This window comes from Onychostruthus taczanowskii, unplaced genomic scaffold, assembly GCF_017590055.1.
Source record: "Onychostruthus taczanowskii isolate IOZ18803 unplaced genomic scaffold, ASM1759005v1 scaffold6, whole genome shotgun sequence".
NCBI classification, from domain to species: Eukaryota; Metazoa; Chordata; class Aves; order Passeriformes; family Passeridae; genus Onychostruthus; species Onychostruthus taczanowskii.
This window is the reverse complement of record NW_024503679.1, coordinates 16,070,110-16,086,979: the sequence shown is the minus strand read 5'-3', so window position 1 is coordinate 16,086,979 and position 16,870 is coordinate 16,070,110. Positions and strand designations below refer to the sequence as shown.

Genomic DNA, 16,870 nt, shown 5'->3' with positions numbered 1-16,870 from the left:
TTCCCCTCTGTAGAACATTGTTGTGTTTTAATCCCAGCTGGCAGCTAAGCACAAATCCAAAACATAGTTACTGCACTATGAGGAAAATTCATTGTATCCTGGACAAAACCAGCACAAACAACTACAAGGCTTGTGGTCTTAGCTTTGATCTATCTTATCCTAGCTTACTTGCAGATTAGACAAATTCAGGGTTTTCAACATCAATACTGAGTAAGGATTGTTCTTACCAAACTGGGGATTTGTTAGAGAATACACCATGTCCAGCAATGCAACGTACACAGGGCAATGCTCTCTCCTCTCTCCCTCCTGTCAAGTCATTTGTGTTTGCTGTTTGTTGTGTTTGCAAAGCAACCTACAACTGCCTGAAACAGAAAAAGGAGCAAAGCACTGTCCTCTGATTAGTGACTGGGCATGGAGACCCAGGGAATCTAGGTGAAGAAAAGCCAGATAGGTGCCACAGTTGTCTCTCAGTCCAGCCTTTAGTAGATTTGATAAATGCAGATTTTCATTGCACAGTGAACCCTAACCACAAAAAAACCCCAACTCATCACATATTTCCAGCAAATGAGTCTGTGATTACTAGCTTACTCATTAAATATTTCAAAGAAAATCTCTTATTTTTCTGATGTTCTGGTACCTAATTGCCAGAAATAATGTCCTGGTAATCAGGTTTTTTAATTCAAGGCTGAGAACAAGTTCATTTGCAGCAACCCCTTTTCTTAGTGACTGGAACTAGACACATTTATCCCAGTTCATTTTGCTGCCAGAACAAATTTATTTATTCACCATACAGCTTGCAAAACAAGAACATTATAATCCAATTCCCCATTGCCTTTTACAGCCCGTTAATAATGCTCACTGTCAAAGGACACTGCAGCGCCTCAGCCCAAGAAGTGTCCGTGCTAATTATAGCAGAGATTTGTAATTAAAATACACGTAAACAAATAATTTATTGTGCAACAGTTTAGACTACTTTATAGTTTATTCCTTGATATTTCAGTGCAAAAACTTGGGGTTTGGGATGTGCACAGGGGTCATGGGAATTTTTGCCTATTTTTGTCTTCCTCAGCAAGTTATATTAAATGTTGTGCCATGTAAATATACAAGTTTAGGGGAGATAATGTGCCAGCCAGAAAACCTGGAGGTATTTGATGTTGTCTAAAGGGTACTGGTTTGTAAAAGCCTGGTTTGTTTGGAAAAAAAAAACCCTTCTTTTGGAACAGATGGGCTGTTTGGGGCCCTTTGGAAAAGGAGGAGGTTGAGCAGCAGTTGTGGGATGGCTGTCTGCTGCACTGCAGGGAAAGGCACAAACCTGGGAGCTCCTGAGCCAGATGAAAAGGACGCAGCAGGGATTTAAAGCTCTTTTCTTAGGGTTTCTTTGCATAGGAAAGTTTCTGAGAGTAAGCAGAAGTAATAATAGTTCCAGGCTATGTCCCCAGAGAGAAAGCATTGTAGAGGCTCATGGCAGACACGCACAGTCCAGCTCTGCAATGAAATCAGCAGGTATCAAAGGAAAAAAAAAACACCGCAGCTTTTTCTGCTTTGATCAGTTTGAATAAACCCCCCAAAAAAAGGAGGTGGTTTCAGGTGGGGGCTGAGTTCTGATGGATGTGTCTGAGTATCCCTTGAAGAGCTTGTAGCCCCATCCCTCATGCTCAGGCCTGCAGGGATTCTGGGCACAGCCTCCTCATTGCTTCAGCTCTACAGCTGTGGAGCGAGGCAACAGCAATGGGAAAATATTTTAAATACATTTAAGGTGCTCAGATCCTACCTAGCAGCCTGGCAAAATACTTAATATCCTACTCCCACGCTTGTTTTCGGAGCTCCCTGCTGATTTCAGCATGTGTTTCCCAACGTGGCAAGGGGCAGTCAGCTGGATTAATGTGGGTATTGTGCTGAGTAACTAACAGTATTATGAATTAACCCAAGGTTTGTGTTAGCCTCTTAAGCCACTTGCGTGGCTCTTTGAACATGCACAGTGCTGTAAAAACACTAACAGGGAATGAATCAGAATTTTCTCCTGAACAAAGGGCCGCTGTGTTTGAAGCAGGCGGCCCAGGGTGAGGTCGAGGAGTTGTAAAATACAGAGCTACCTGCTCTTATTAATATGTTCATTACATTACTGTGGTGAATATTAAGGAATTGTTACTGAATCAGACAAATCTGATCCTGGCTGGGACTGCAAGAAGTGTGGTAACTGGTGTTTCCTTGGTGGGAATGAGCAGGTTTTGAGGAAGCGGGAGAATTTTCCTCCAACAAGCATAAATAGATAATAAATATAAAAAGTAATTTTTTTCTCTCTCTATTTTATATATATTTATATACAGAGATCTCAGGAGCCAGCTGAGGAGAAGGGCAGGTGCTGCTGGAGACAAAAGGTTTGAGGCAATGGCGGGAGGGAGAAGGAAGCACCACAGAAAGCAGGACCACTCCTGGGTTGGGGGGGAAAGTGAGACTTGGGGATTCATGCTCCTAATAAGGGATGCAAAAATCTTGTGCTTTCTAAAGTGTGAGCAAATACAAGAAAAGCAGAATCAGAAATGCAGGAATATTCAAACCAGGCCTGGGCTTTGGTCCACCTCTGGCAGGACCCAGAGTGATCCCAGCTTCCCCAGGGAGATGCTGCCCACCTGCTTGCTCCCCCTTCCTGCATGCAGTGGTCACATGGCTTAGCAGCACACGTTTCCAGTGACATTTTCCTTCTCTCATAAAAGCTGTCGCTTTGGGCACCTTGCCCACACTCCAGACTCCACATGATGTCACTTTGAACATCAGCAAGAGGAGGGAAGGTATGAGAGAGATGGGCAAAAGGAGCAGCGCTGGAGTGCCTGCAAGAATCCCAAGGAACTTGCCATGCTTCCCCTAAGGACTGAAGTACAAATACTTGCAATAATTCCCACTTTGCTACTCTTCATAGAGATCTTTTCCAACCTAAATTATTGTAAGATCACCAGGTGTCCCTAAAGCCAAACCCACTTTTGCCTTTTCACTGTACCCATGGGGTGTAAAATCCTTCCCACAAGGAAAAAAAGTATTTCTTGCTCCTCAGAGAAGACCTCTGAGCTCTCCTGTTGCTGGGCAAGAGGAGACTTGTATGAGCAATGTTGTATCTGTTCTCTCCCACTCAGCAAAAAGTGGATGAAGACAATTTTCAGTAGATTAAAGACGCTTTCCTACTTATTCAAGGCTTGCCAGAAAACCAACGCACCTTCAAGGTCTGCCTCCCATCAGCAGTATAAACAAAGAGACCAAAGGAGTGTCTGATGAATAAATTAGCTTCCCCTACTGCAGGCCATTCCCATCACCTTACAAGAAGCCCTTTTTTTGCCAATCTGGCATCAGGCACCCCCTGCTCTGTTAGCATTGGGTAATTAACTTTGAGCAGAACGAGCCCAGGAAAGCCAAACTGCGATTACGCATCTCATTGGAGTTTGGATGCTTCCTAAATGGCTCACTCTAGTCCCCACCAGTTGGTCTGGGCTCCTGCAGTTCTAATTGATTTTTTTTTTCCTCCTTGGGCTACATGTTTAGCATAAATAATAATTAGTACCAGAAGGGCAAGGGCTGGATACCCTTGTGCAGCTCAGCATCACTCTGAGCACTGCGGCTTCCCATGTCCTCATTGCCCAGCCTCAGCCAGCCTGATTTTTTCTCCTTGGGCTACATGTTTAGCATAAATAATAATTAGTACCAGAAGGGCAAGGGCTGGATGCCCTTGTGCAGCATCACTCTGAGCACTGCAACTTCCCATGTTCTCGTTGCCCAGCCTCAGCCAGCCTGCAAGGACTGCTTGCCACCCCTCTAATTTCAATAATTTCTTAGTTGGTGAACTGGGAGACCAATGCAGATCCTTTCTGGCTGATAGGGAGCCAACACCTCTTGGAAACAGGGTTGAGAAAAAGCACCCTCAGTGCCCAAAGGAGATTTGTTTTCTAGAGAGGAAGACATCTCCCAGCTCCCTACACATGCAACGACAGTAAGACAAGAGTTGTTTTTAAAACAAAGCTCTTTCATCCTGATAAAGTCCAGATGCTCATTCAAAGCTGCAGTGGCCACAAAAATAGCCAAGAAACCACCTCCTGCCAAGTCCAGAGCTCCTGAGCTGTCCAAAGGTTTAACTAAACTAAGAAAACAACAATCCACCTGGCTTAAAATGGAATTTCTCTTCAAAAGGAAACTCCACACTTAATAACAATCACCAGAGAATGAAAAAAATAAGTAATCCACTATTTCTAATTACCTGGAAATGACAACACAGTTGAATAAAGGCATCTCTTCAACCCACACCCAGAGAAGAGACTTCTGCCTTCACAAGCAACTTTTGGCATGATGATAGAAAGCAAACAGCCCATATTACTCACCACAGCTCAGCTGATCTCTCCAGAAGTCCTCTTTGCCCTCGTTTACCTCCATCTGGCACTAAAGGTGCTGATGGACCCCTGCCAGCTGCATCCCATCACTTCCATCATTGGGACACTCCAAACAACACCTGTGGGGTGGCTGCACCTGATCTGCTGGGGTAGAGACGAGGGGCTGGTGTTGCTTAGGGCAAAGAAAATGTCTCCAGCATGTGGCCTGCAACCTGCCAGCTTGTGCTCTGGGACATGGGGACAGAAAGGTCTAAGGGGCCTGGGCAGTGTCGGGTCTGGTTCTCATTATCACAAATACTCTCCCTCCTGGTTTGCCCTGTGTCCCACAGAGCTGCTCTGTATGATGTGTGTGTCTGTACCATCCCCTTCACACCAGAAAACAGTAGCAGGGACTGTTTTCCCTTCTGTCTCTCTTCAAAAGAGAGAAGAAACCTCACCCCACCCCACCCCACCCCACTGTGGTTCTTTGTACCACTCTTGCCTGAGTCCCTCCATCCCCACAGCACTCCCTCCCTACCTACCATGCCTGGGGCATGAATGCTCCTGCATTAGTCAACCTCCAGATATTTAGATCTTCCCCAGGGCTTGTCACACAGCCATGGGAAAACCAGGCAAGTTCTGAGTCAGGAGATCTGAAATTTCCAGAGAGGTTTTCCTACAATAGGTAGAGAAAATGGAGTAAAAGCCTATGATCACATCTTTGCAGGCTCAGGGTGACACCATCCATGCAGCTCTACAGCTGGGTGTAGGTGCAAAGGGCACTTGAAGACCAGCCACTCCAGAGACATGACCCTGGACCACAGAGGAGATGATAAATTTCCTCCCAGAGGTTGATGCTGGAAGTGTGGAGAATCTTGACGCCAGAATCAGGGCTGGAGCATGCGTCAGGTACAAAAAGGATGTTTTTCTAGTTGTCATGGCACTGCCAGAATACAGAAGAATGACCAGAAATACCCCCAGACAGATTTCTGGCCAGAAGCCCTCACCCACCAAAGCTGAGTAGGGAACCTCATCATGACAGTCTCCAAAATGGTCCTATAGGACAAAACAGTTCCAAAGCTGTGCCTGACATCCCCTCATGGGTACATCTCTTCATCAGACCGTGCTGACAGTTGTCCCATTGGAGCCCCCTGATGCCACCCCACCATTTGCAGCACCATCCTTGGTGTTCTTCTCTGAGGCTGAGATGGGTTTGTGTCTCTTTTGCCTGGTGATGGCTGTTTCAATGCCCCTGAGACACAACTGCACGTCCTCCCGAAAGGAAGGGGTGTACAGTCCATAAATGATAGGGTCAGTGCAGGTGTGCAGCAGGCCAAAGAGGAAGAAGCTGTGGTTGACATACTCTGGCATCTTCTGGATCATGGCCGGCTGGAACCAGTACCACAAGCCCAGGAGATAGTAAGGGGTCCAGCAGATGATGAAGGTGGCAACAATCACTATCGTCATCTTGAGAGTCTTCATGCGTGCCTTGGAGATGTGGTCATTTTGATTTCTTGTCAAACCTGCCAAGGAGAGTCAAAAAGATAGTGAAAACCAAGAAGATAGGGGAAAACCAAGACAACATAACCATTCATGACTTTGCTTCTGCCAGAGAAGGAAGACCATCTCATAAGCTGGTCCATTTCCCACAGGAAGCAGAAGACAGCAAGGACTGGGGTCAATAAGTTTGTGCAAAACCTCTTAGTTGGTTTGTGCAAAACTACTTAGCTTTCAAAGGATGTTGTGACACACCCAACAACAATTCCAGGATGGAGAAATTCAATCATGGAGGACATTAAAGGGCTGGGATCTACGTACCTTTATTGACCTTTAGCTGCTTACTGATCTCCCAAAGGATGCGGATGTAGCAGACGATCATGACACTCAGGGGGGTGATGTAGAGGGTGGTGAAGGTGAACATGTTGTAGACAGTTTCCTCCCAGTGTGCTCGGAAGCTCCCATGAGTGACACACTGGGTGAAATTCCTTCCTGGGATTGTGTTCAGGTGGAAGAGGAAAAGCTGAAATGGAGAACCAAATAATAACTCAGAGAGGATTTGGAATAGAGCACCACCTCCTGGAGATGCTGCTGGCTGTGGCTGGAGAGCACTTCCCTCCTGGTGTCAGACGGGGAGACAGGCTCTGGGCACCTAACTCATGCCTTATTCTGGTGCTTGTGGAGTCCATGGATTGGGGTGGACTGGTTGGGGAGGTTGGGATGGAGAAACCCTTTTCCAAAACCACCCCAGCCTAGGCAAACTCCATGGGGAGGACACTGAACTTTACCTGGGGCAAAGCCAGGAGCACGCTGCCAGCCCAGGCAGCACGGAGCAGCATCCCGTTGCGGCGGTGAGCACGGGAGAAGGGATGGAGGATGGCTGCGTGCCGGTCCAGGCTGATGACCACCAGTACCAGGGCAGCTGCATACATAGCAAAGAGCTTGAGGAAGTTGAGGATCTTGCAGGAGATGTCCCCTCCGTACCACTGCACTGTCACGTTCCACGCCGCATCCAGGGGCATCACCATCACTGTCACCAGCAGGTCGGCCAGCGCCAGGCTGAGGATCAGCGGCTGCACGTGGGATTTCCTCCTCTTCCTCAGCAGGCTGCCCAGCACCGCTGCATTGCTGCCCGCTGCCAGCAGGAAGAAGATGGCTGTGATGATCACACGGACCTTCGCTGCTTGGGTGAACCGGGGCTCCACCCAGTACTGGGGGTACGCAGAGGCTGAGACATTGGTGTCCTCCCACCTGGTGGGGCAGTGGGGAGATGCAGGGAGCTGCTCCTCACTCATCCCCTGCTGAAACACAAGCAGCAAAGTGAACCCCAGCATAGGGGCTGTGTAATGCTGCAGCTTCGACAAAAGTGGGGAGATGGTGGGATCTGCACTGGAGGTACCAGCAGCAGACTGTCCCATTCTGTCTTGACCCATCCTGTCCCTGCCTGTCCCCTCTGTGTTGCCCACTTTGCAAAGTCACCGTGTCCCCACACCATGGTGACCCAGCCTGGCCACTGTCTCTGGCTCACCCCTGCTGTAGCTACAGGGACTGCTCACACAGACATATATTTTTAGCTCTTTGCAAGGTAGCTGAGCAGCTGGGAAAGCAGGAGTGGTGGCCAGAACCATGGAAGCAGTCACTGTCTGCCAGCATCCTGCTGGGAATGGGTCATACCAGAGCTGCCTGAGCCTGTGCTGGGGCAGCTCGGTTCAAGGACTCGTCCTTCCAAAGGGGGTTTGTAAGTAGGGCTCAGTTTTTTAGAAACCCCACAGCCCTTCCCATTAGTGTGTTAAACCTTAATGATCCACCTCCATTTTGAGTGCCAGATCTGGGGTCATGGGCAGGAGCAGCTGGGGTGACCAGGCAGGAGAAGGGGCATCCCACACTGTCCAGAGTCTTACAGTGGCTCCTGGGAGAGGATCACAGTGGCATTTAGGAGGCTGGACCCTTCCAGGACCCAAGCAGCACCAGCACAACACCTCTGTCCCTTTCCCTTCTGGAGGCAAAGGAGGAGGAGGAGGGAAAGGTAGAACCCTCCCTAAAACAGGGGTGGCTGGGGAGTGATGAGCAGTGTGGTTGTCCCCCACGCTTGATTTCATTGCCCTTTTTACCTGAGTAGAACTCACGTTTTAAGGGCACACAATTTCAGCTCCTGTGGCCACAAGCTGTTTACAGTCCCAGCTGCAGGTACAGCACATCTCCTACTGTTTCAAGCACTTTCCTGTTTGCTGATTCCAAAATAAAGCATTCCTTACCTTTGTACAAATAACAGGAACAGCAGAGATCAAATCTGTCTCCCCAGTTCTGCAACAACACCTTGCAGCAATGAGCCCTCCTCCAGCCCCACCACCCGCACCCCGAGCCCCCTTCCCCTTGCTTCCTTCAAAAAGACCTCCCTCCCCAAAGACCAACTGAACAAACAAGCAGCAAAAAGAAAGAACAGCTAAAAAGTACCAAGTTGCTTCTCTGGAAGAAATAAAAAATCCGTGTGCAGGTCAGGATTTATCCCAGCTGATGGGAACATACCTGGCATACGCATGCCCTGATGCTGAGAGAAGATGCTCCGTGTCTTTCCCACGGGTCCCCCACCGCTGCGGTGCTGAGTCAGGATGCTCCAACGTTTCCTTGCATCAGATCCCTGCAACAAACCTTGAAGCAGTAAAATTTCCCCTTGCCAGCAGGCAAGCCGGGAGCGACGCTGCTGTTAGCACAGGCATTTGCAGGCATCTGGAGATGGGAATGCTGCTGCAAACACCCCCTGCACCGGCAAACCAGGAGCGGGGCACACCGCGGCGGGCACCCATGGGCAGCCTGGCTCAGGCAGCCACCATCACCCCTGCCCTTGTTAGCTTAATGAGCTGCCCACTTAATGAGCAGGCAGCCGGGATGATGACAAAGCCGCTGTAATGCAAGAAACAGCCAAAATTCAAAACGTTGTGGCCAAATGTGGCTCCATCAGGGATAAGTGCCAACACTCCCTGTACTGGTTTGCTATAAATACAGGAAAATGAGTTAATTGTCCTGGGAGTTAGTGATGAACGTCCCGTTGCTCAGACAACCGAGAAACTCGCAGACACGCGCACACATGCACCTCAGAGATGCTCCTGGACCACACGGGTCCATGAAAGCATCACAGGTACATGCTTGGACTGGAAATGCTGTAAGGAGGGACTCAATAAGGGGAGACATGGTTCATTTTGCCATTTTAATGAATACACCTTTTTTTCCATGCAGTCTATCAGTTCCCATCTTGTTCTTTCTGTATTTCTTGCAGCATAACACAGTAAGAGGGAAGGACCTTGGGAGGGACAAAGAGCTCAAAAGAGCTTAAAAAATATGAAGTGCAATGCAAGGACAGGGAGGGAAACTGAGGACATCCTGCTCTTCTGGCCAGCAAAGGAGCTGTGGGGATGAAAGAGGGACAGCTCCAAGCCCTGCTGGGGCCAGCATTGACAAACACACTCCCAGGGGCTTCACTGGGACTTTAATGACATGCAGATAGGCCTTCACATTTTCCAGGCTATTAAATTAAAGAGTACGTGATATACAGGTCCCTGCAGATCCCGGGCTGGCAGTAGTGGCTCTGCATTGTTCCCCAAGAGGAGGAGATTCCCTTTCTGGAACATATTTTCCACCATTAAAATTACTCCTGCTTATTTCAGGAGGAAACGCCTGAGCTCTGAGGGTGGTTGCACCATCTCTGAGGCTGCTGTGCTGGCAGGAGTGCTCCTGGGCACAAGCAGAAAAGATATTTTCCCCTTTTCCAATTTGACTCTTAAACCTTTGTGGGTTTAAGAGTCAATTTGTGTGGCAGAGGGACCAGCTCCTGAGACCCAGGAGATGCTGCAGGCACTGGACCATGTTTGCCCTGGAATCCCCTAAACTCTCCACCACTTCTGCATGGAGGTGCCAAAAGGGATCAGGATGGAAACTCTCTGCTCAGAGCCACAGTGGGCAACTCCTGCATCTGAAGTGCTTTCCATACAGAGGGAAAGAGGAAAGCAGACCCTGCTGGCACTGCCAGCGAGCACCAGCCAGCCCTGCCACATGGGATGGGACTGTCTTCATCACCTCCTTACCTGACAGGGGCATCACCTACCAGTGCCATGGAAATGGGCCTGGCCCTTGGGGGATAAGTAGCACAAAATCCGCATAGAAGTTGGGTGGAAGCCTGTTTGTTCCAGCAGCCACCTCCTCCTGACATTAGGTTCCTGCTTAAAGCTGAGATTAATTAGGCCCCACACACTCATCCTTATTTTCCCTTTCATTTAGCCCTTTGCACCTGCACAAAAGCAATTAAGTAGCAAGTCAGGAATGTATTCCCTGTTTGTCCTTCATCCTGGCTGATGGCCTTCTTGTCTAGAAATGTCCTCTCCATCCCTGGCTGTGTGATGCAAGAGAGGGACAGGATTCTTCTTAGGAACTGTAAGTCTTGCTCATGCCACAACAAAGCCTTTAGTCCCTGTTTGGAGAGGATTTTTTTAGCATACCATCACACAGAAATGTCCTGGGCATGCATTAGCAATAAGTCTTATTTCAAGGGTGGGGTCCCTTATTGAAATGACTACTTTTCTCCAGCATTTGCACAGTAACCCCCTTGTGTTTTCTCTCTTTTTTTCTTTTGCTTGTCTCCTCAAAGGTCAGTTTGGATGTTGTCTGCATGGCAGCCTTCAGCCGAATCTCTGAACACTGGTTTAACGATCAGAGGGTTTTGGTGTCCAGGATTAGGAAACAGTGCTGGCAGGCAAGGCTTGTTTCCATACATCCCAGTTTGGCTCTTCCCGAAATCTCCTCCTCTTGGGATGCTGCCCCAGTACATCCCCAGAGCTGCAGTCCAGTGCTGGGTCATGAGGGGACAGAGCTTCCCCAGCGTCTCCAAATAGGAGTGATCTCCCCAAATCCACATGGATCATCCTGGGATGCTGGAAAAAAACAGAAATCAGGAACCACACTGGGTAATACAGTCCTAGTGACAATTTCTGCATGAGCAAACCTTGAATAAAAATGCAAGTGCTGTGTTTTTCCGTTGGACACCCTGTATATACTGGGATCTATCTCATCAAGGGAGAGCAGCATGGGATATAATCTCCATTAACCTATAGCAAACACAGGGCAGGGAACCTGCTTCTGTTTATTCTGATAAATCACTGCTGGGGGCTTGGCTTCCCAAAGAGAAAAACTTGTATTTTCCTTTCTGAGAGAAACTCCAGCTGCTGGTTGTTGTTGGGGGTGAGGATGGGAGATTCTTCTGCTGGACTCATCACCCACACCCTCCCCCTGGGCAGGTGTTTCTGCCAGGCTGGGTGCCCAAAACCTTCCCTTTATTCAGAAAAGCCTCATTATTTCAGAGTGTTTTTAATGCTGATTCTTTTTTCTCCCCCTGCAATTCTTCTCCTCCTTCTCCAAACCTTGAATTGTCTTAGGAGCAGCTCATCCAAGGAAATTTTTGTCTCATACTGGACTCGAAACAGAAAGTCTAGTCAGGGACATCTGACATGCAATGTTTTTGTGAGTAAATACCAGCGTCCATGAAGTCATTTCCCGGGGTTAGAAATGAGCTCACCTCTGGAACAGCTTCTCTTCTTACCCAAAGTTCACAAGTCAACCAGTTGGGAAGCTCCCAGCTTTCAGCCTTTTCATTAAATAACAGCATCATAAAAATTAGCACAGTGCCACTGTGCTGCAAGTTACAAACAGGTCTGAAACACGGAATCACCCAAAATTCCCCAAAATCTCAAAGGACAAACACAAAGCCCAGTGATCACCAGGGATAAACCAGCACCTCATTCTGCCTGCTCAGCCAGCCCTGGCCGCTCTGTTGAACCTGCCAAGGTGGGATGGTAATTGCTGCCCCTCCTGGGGATAATCTGGGTCACCCCATCCCCCTCCTAAAAACCTGTGTTTAAAGCAGAGGGAGGGATCTGTCCTGCCTTCTGGGCTCAATTACTTGGTAAAATGTGCCTTTAGATCATTTCTTGGTGAGACAATGCTCTGTTTCTGATTCAGCTTCGTATATCAAAACCTTACTGATAAAAACCCTTCTCAGGGGTATCACACCATCGGACAGGGGTACTGGAAAAACATGCTCAAACCTGCTGCAATTCCCACCTTTTAATACCCCAGGCTGGTGCTCCTGATGCTGCTGAGCTCAGATGTCCAGAGCATCATTCCCAGTGATTCCCCAAATTTACATCTTTCCATGCAGAGCAGCAGCTCTCAGGGTCTTTCCTCCATCTTTCACCAGGACATGTCAACCCGAGTACAATACTCCTCCTCATCTTTAAACTGGAAAAGAAAGAGGATGGAATTTATCATCCCAGACCAAATCCTGAGGTCAAGCCCCAAGAAATGTGTGGGATCTGGTGCTGAGCCCTTTCTGCTCACCACCAAGGGATAAACCTGGTGTTGTGTGTACATCACTGCCCCACTCAGCCGAGCTTCCCCACAGCAGCTTTCCTTTCCTGCCCAGGCTGGAATTTATTTGGGGGGGAAATTATTTGGGAACTTTCACCTGGTACCCCCAGTCCCCAATAAAGCAAGAAAATCACCCACAGGGTCAGCAGAGGGGCCATGGGTCCCCTTCAGCTTCAGCACACACTGACCCAGTCAGGGCTCTCACTGCCCTAACGGGGTATTATTTTTGAGCTGGAAGAAATTATGAAATGCCAATGTTTTCATTGTGACTAACCATGGAAGTGAACAATTTTGCCCTTGTTTTTGGACAGGGTTTAGTTGGTCTCCTTGCCTTTGCCTTCTGTGCCCTCTTTTATCCTCTGCTTTTTTTATTCCCTGTGGGACCTGTGCATCGTGTTGCTCCAAATATTCTCCTCCCTCCAAGCTCTCAAATAGGATCCCAAGGCCATATTTTGGTGCTTCCTTTGGAAGCTCTTTCCCAAATATTGGCCAAATTCAAGGGCTGCTCTCTTTTGTTGCATTGGGGGAGAGGTGAGATGGGAAAGCTGACATCCCTGTGGGACCCTTGGCAGTTATGCAGGGCTTGCAGAGCAAAAAGCAGGGAACACCTCCCCTGACTCCTCTTTCCCATGAGCTCCGTATCTCCAAGCAGTTTTCAAAGCTTAAAGTTACTCCTGGATGAACTTTATGAAGGCACATGATCCTTCTCTATGCTTTTAGGAAAGGATCAGTTTCTGGGTGGGGAGAGGTATCATCAATGCTGAATTTGATGAGCCAGAGGGATATAATTTCTGCTCCCCAACTCTGCTTTTAGCCTCCTGCAAGAAATTTGCTCTGAGCCAAGCTATGGGGCTGCAGGAAGCCAGTGACTACCCCTTAGGACAAGCATCAATGCTGACATCTCCCCCCCATCCAGATTTGGCTTCCCAGGGAGGTGTTTCTGGGAGCCAGCATTCAAGTTGCTCCTGCTGTTTCTCTGCAGAAATGCTCATCTCCCACGCTGCCTTTGCAATGTGCTCCCAGCAGTTTTTGTCCCAGATGGGAAAAGGTGCTTACACCAAGAGCTGCCAGGCCTTCCTCCAGCAGCTCTTGGCCCCACCAAACCCTCTGGTGCGCTCCCGGCAATCACACATTTACCCTCCAGCGAAAGCTGATCTGGCCACGTATTCCAGGGGGAATCCCAGCAGGCTGGAATTAGCTCGGCAGAGACCGGCTTTTCCAAGCATGTCCTTGGCATAGTGCATGAGGTCATGAGATATTTTACATCTCCGGTCGCCCCCATGACCACAGGCACTCCAGGAAGGGGAGGCATTTCCATGCTCTCTTTTGCCAATGGGGATGCTGGCAAACCCTTTTGGAGCTGAAACCTGGGGGTGGATGAACCCCGATTACCCCAGCCCAGGCACGGCTCCACATTGCTCAGTGCAAAAATTAACCTGACAGAAATTCCCACATGGTTCAACAAGGAGTGCCCACCACCCTCATGGCTCCATCTCTTTCTGTCCATTCCATGTAGAGGCTCAGCCGAACACTAAAAAACACTTTTTAACTCAAAACTTCCCTTTCACTGCCATCACTGTTGCCTCTGGTCTGACTTACACAGCCTACACCTCTCCAATGTGCTGCCAGAGCAATCCCTGCAAAATAGGATAAAGACAAACTGGAAGAACCAAGCCCACTCCTGCACACTCATGGATCAGGCAGGATTTTGCTGGTTTTTAGGAAAAGCTGGCTGCTGTTTGGCTGCTATAAATCACTGCAAACCTGCCCAGTTCAACTTGCTTTATAGCAAGAATATGGAAGAAAAGGCACAAATGAGACCAGGGATCACCATCCCATGTGTGGGAGGCTGCTCCACGGGTGCACAGCCTGGAGTGCATCCCAGCCCACAGCCAATACCCATAAACAGGAACAATAAATCAAGCACTTCTTCAAGAGCAATTAATGACCCAAATCAACATGGACTTTGACACAGGATGGTCTTTGTCCATCCAACCCTGTCCAGAGCTAAAGCAAACAGCTGGTAGACTGTGGGTTGGAGCTCAGCTCCTGCCCTTCCTCTTCAGTGTAAATGTCCCCATTGAGGTGCTGTCCTGGCTTGGACCTGGCCACATTCCCATCACGCCTGTTCCCATCCCGCGACCGCTTTTACATCACTGATCAGAGGTTGTGCAATAGCTCAGGCCCTGCCACGTCTGTGGGCAGGATGTTCCCCACACCATGGTGCTGCCCTGCAAGTGTCCCTGAGCAGTTAATGCTCCAGGGAGAGCCTGGGATATCCATTATTCATGGAGGGCTTGAAAATAATGGCCTTCTCCATCTCAAAGAGAGTTTCTAAATGAGTCAATATTCTTATCTTAATTTCCCCAGCTCAGACACTTAATTAAAAAGGGATTGGCTATTGAGGCACTTCTGGTGCTCTCAGCATCATGGTTTCTGCCTCTCCAAGCTCTGATGGGAAGGAGAGACAGCAGATATGGCCATGGCACCTAGGAGGGAAACACCAGTGCAGCCCAGGACATCTCCAGGACATCCCCGTGACCAGTGAATCTGTCCCCACGGTATGTGGGTCTATATGTGTGCAGCAGGGTAGAAGGTAACAGTCCCTGGGCACTCCAATAGCAAACATGCCCTGCAAGAGCACTAGCAAAAGCCCTTTTCCTTTACAGATGGAATCATGGAACAGAGAGCACCCTCTTTTACATGTCAGGAGTCAGTTGTGTTGTGCTGGTGCCAGCAGACATTTGGGGGTTTACCCCATGGAACAGACCCCACAACCAGCACAGACACTTACTGTCTCTTCACTCCTGGCTCTTTCACTACTGCAGAAAAAACCTTCTTGATCTCCAGAGCTAAAATCAGTCTTTCCCTGGATCCTGGCTCTCCTGGTGTCCCCACTGTGTGCTGCATTTTGTATCTGTTCCATAAATGATGTTTATGGAGTTGAGCACTACTGAGCCCCAGTAGAAGCTTTAGCTCCCAAGCAAATCCTTCCAGAGGGAAAAAAAGGTCCACTCACTCCTTTTCTCCCAGTCATAGCCTGTAAATCCTCATCCGCACAACAAAAACAAATTCCAGTAATTCAATTTTTTGGCTCTTTTCCAAAGATTTTAGGCAGCTGGAGTGCAATTTTGTGCTGATGAAGCGGTGGAGGAGGGCTTAAGTGAAACAATATTGTGGTGGCTGCGAGGTTTGCTGGTGTTTCAGAGCTCAGAGGGAACCTCAGGGACCTGCCACATCTCCAAGTTCTCCTACAAACCATGGAAATCGCCACTCCGGCTCCTGGGATAGCAAAACAGGATTTAAAAAACAACATTAGCCACCCCTGGAGCATGGCTGGAGAAGCGCCGGGAGCCAAGTGCTTAATGAAATCCCAGCTCCCAACTCTCCCTTCTAAACCACGCAAACTTCCCCAAAGTGTTTGGGATGGAACAAAGTCATCAATCAGTTATTTTAACTCCCATCTCCGTAAACAGAAGCAAGCCCAGAAACATGCAGCAGGGGAAAATAACCGTCAGCTCCCTTTGGCGGAGCGGAGAGGGCGCAGGGAGGGAGGACAAGGGCAGCCGGCAGGGAATTAGGCATGGCCTTGGCCCAAAAGCAGATTTATGGGCCCCACAGAGCATTTTGCAGACCCCACAGCCTGTAAATTCCACATGCAGCCCTGACAGCAGCCCCTCCAACCCTGCTACCCTCCTGGCATGGTGCAGTTGGCTTTTAGAGATGGCCACTCAGCCCATGCTGTACTAGAAATGGTGGGAGGCATGAAGAGCCAGGATGAACATTAATAGCCAGTTTTCCCCTGGATTTATTAGATGAACGCCAGAAAAGTTATGGATACAACCACAAAGGAGTGTGGGGAGAGAGATGCTGCTGGCAGCATCTGCTGTCACACTCCTCTGACACTGCCCCAGCCTCAGCACTGGTCAGAGAGAGCATTAAGCATGGCAGCATTCACATAAATACCTTATGGCTTTGACATTACACATCAGTGATGAAACCATGGAAAAAAACAATGAGATTTGGGTAAGCTCCCCAGCATTAATCCAGGAGGGGAATGAGTCCAAGAAGCTGTGGATCTGCTGCTTTCTGATGGGAAGGAGCACCTTAGGCAGCTAAAGCCACTGGTGATGGGCAGAAATACAGAAGCAGTTTGGTCTGGATGCATCCTTGTCACTGGCCACAGGTACTACAGCCCTGCAGACTACCCCAGGCATGGGGCAGCCCCTGACTTGTCCCCTCCACCCCATGGGCTGGGGCACCATTCACCTCCAGGCAGATGGAAAGCTTCTCCCAGAGCCGGTGGTGCACAGCACTGGGAACATCTGGGGCTTCTCTCATGCTGTTCCCTTCAAAGTCAGCCACATGTCAGAGCTGCAGCAAGGAATGGTCAAGCCAAGAGAGACCGTGCAAATGAACTGTTTTAGAGACTTGGGATTTGCATGAACTCATAAGTCCCAAACTTGCTCCTAAAGCCACACACATATCTCCAGAGTTTGTCTTGAAAGAGACATGCTAGAGAGAAAACAGCCATGCTGAGGAGGCTGCAAAATCCCCTGCAGAAATGCCTGCACCTGCACTGGGTTAGAGCTATCATGCCATTTTCATAA

At 48.8% G+C, this 16,870-nt stretch overlaps 1 protein-coding gene across 1 annotated transcript; it reads right to left on the bottom strand.

The window, feature by feature from the left end:
* Positions 1 to 5,465: 5,465 nt before the first annotated feature.
* Positions 5,466 to 8,414, bottom strand: LOC121343555 (gonadotropin-releasing hormone II receptor-like). The gene is made up of 4 exons (XM_041418808.1): positions 8,373 to 8,414; positions 6,635 to 7,147; positions 6,168 to 6,369; positions 5,466 to 5,872 (listed from the first exon to the last, which is right to left on the bottom strand). Exons 2-4 carry the CDS (start codon positions 7,139 to 7,141, stop codon positions 5,466 to 5,468), a joined length of 1,116 nt encoding a protein of 371 aa, XP_041274742.1. The 5' UTR covers positions 7,142 to 7,147; positions 8,373 to 8,414.
* Between the last annotated feature and the right edge of the window lie 8,456 nt (positions 8,415 to 16,870).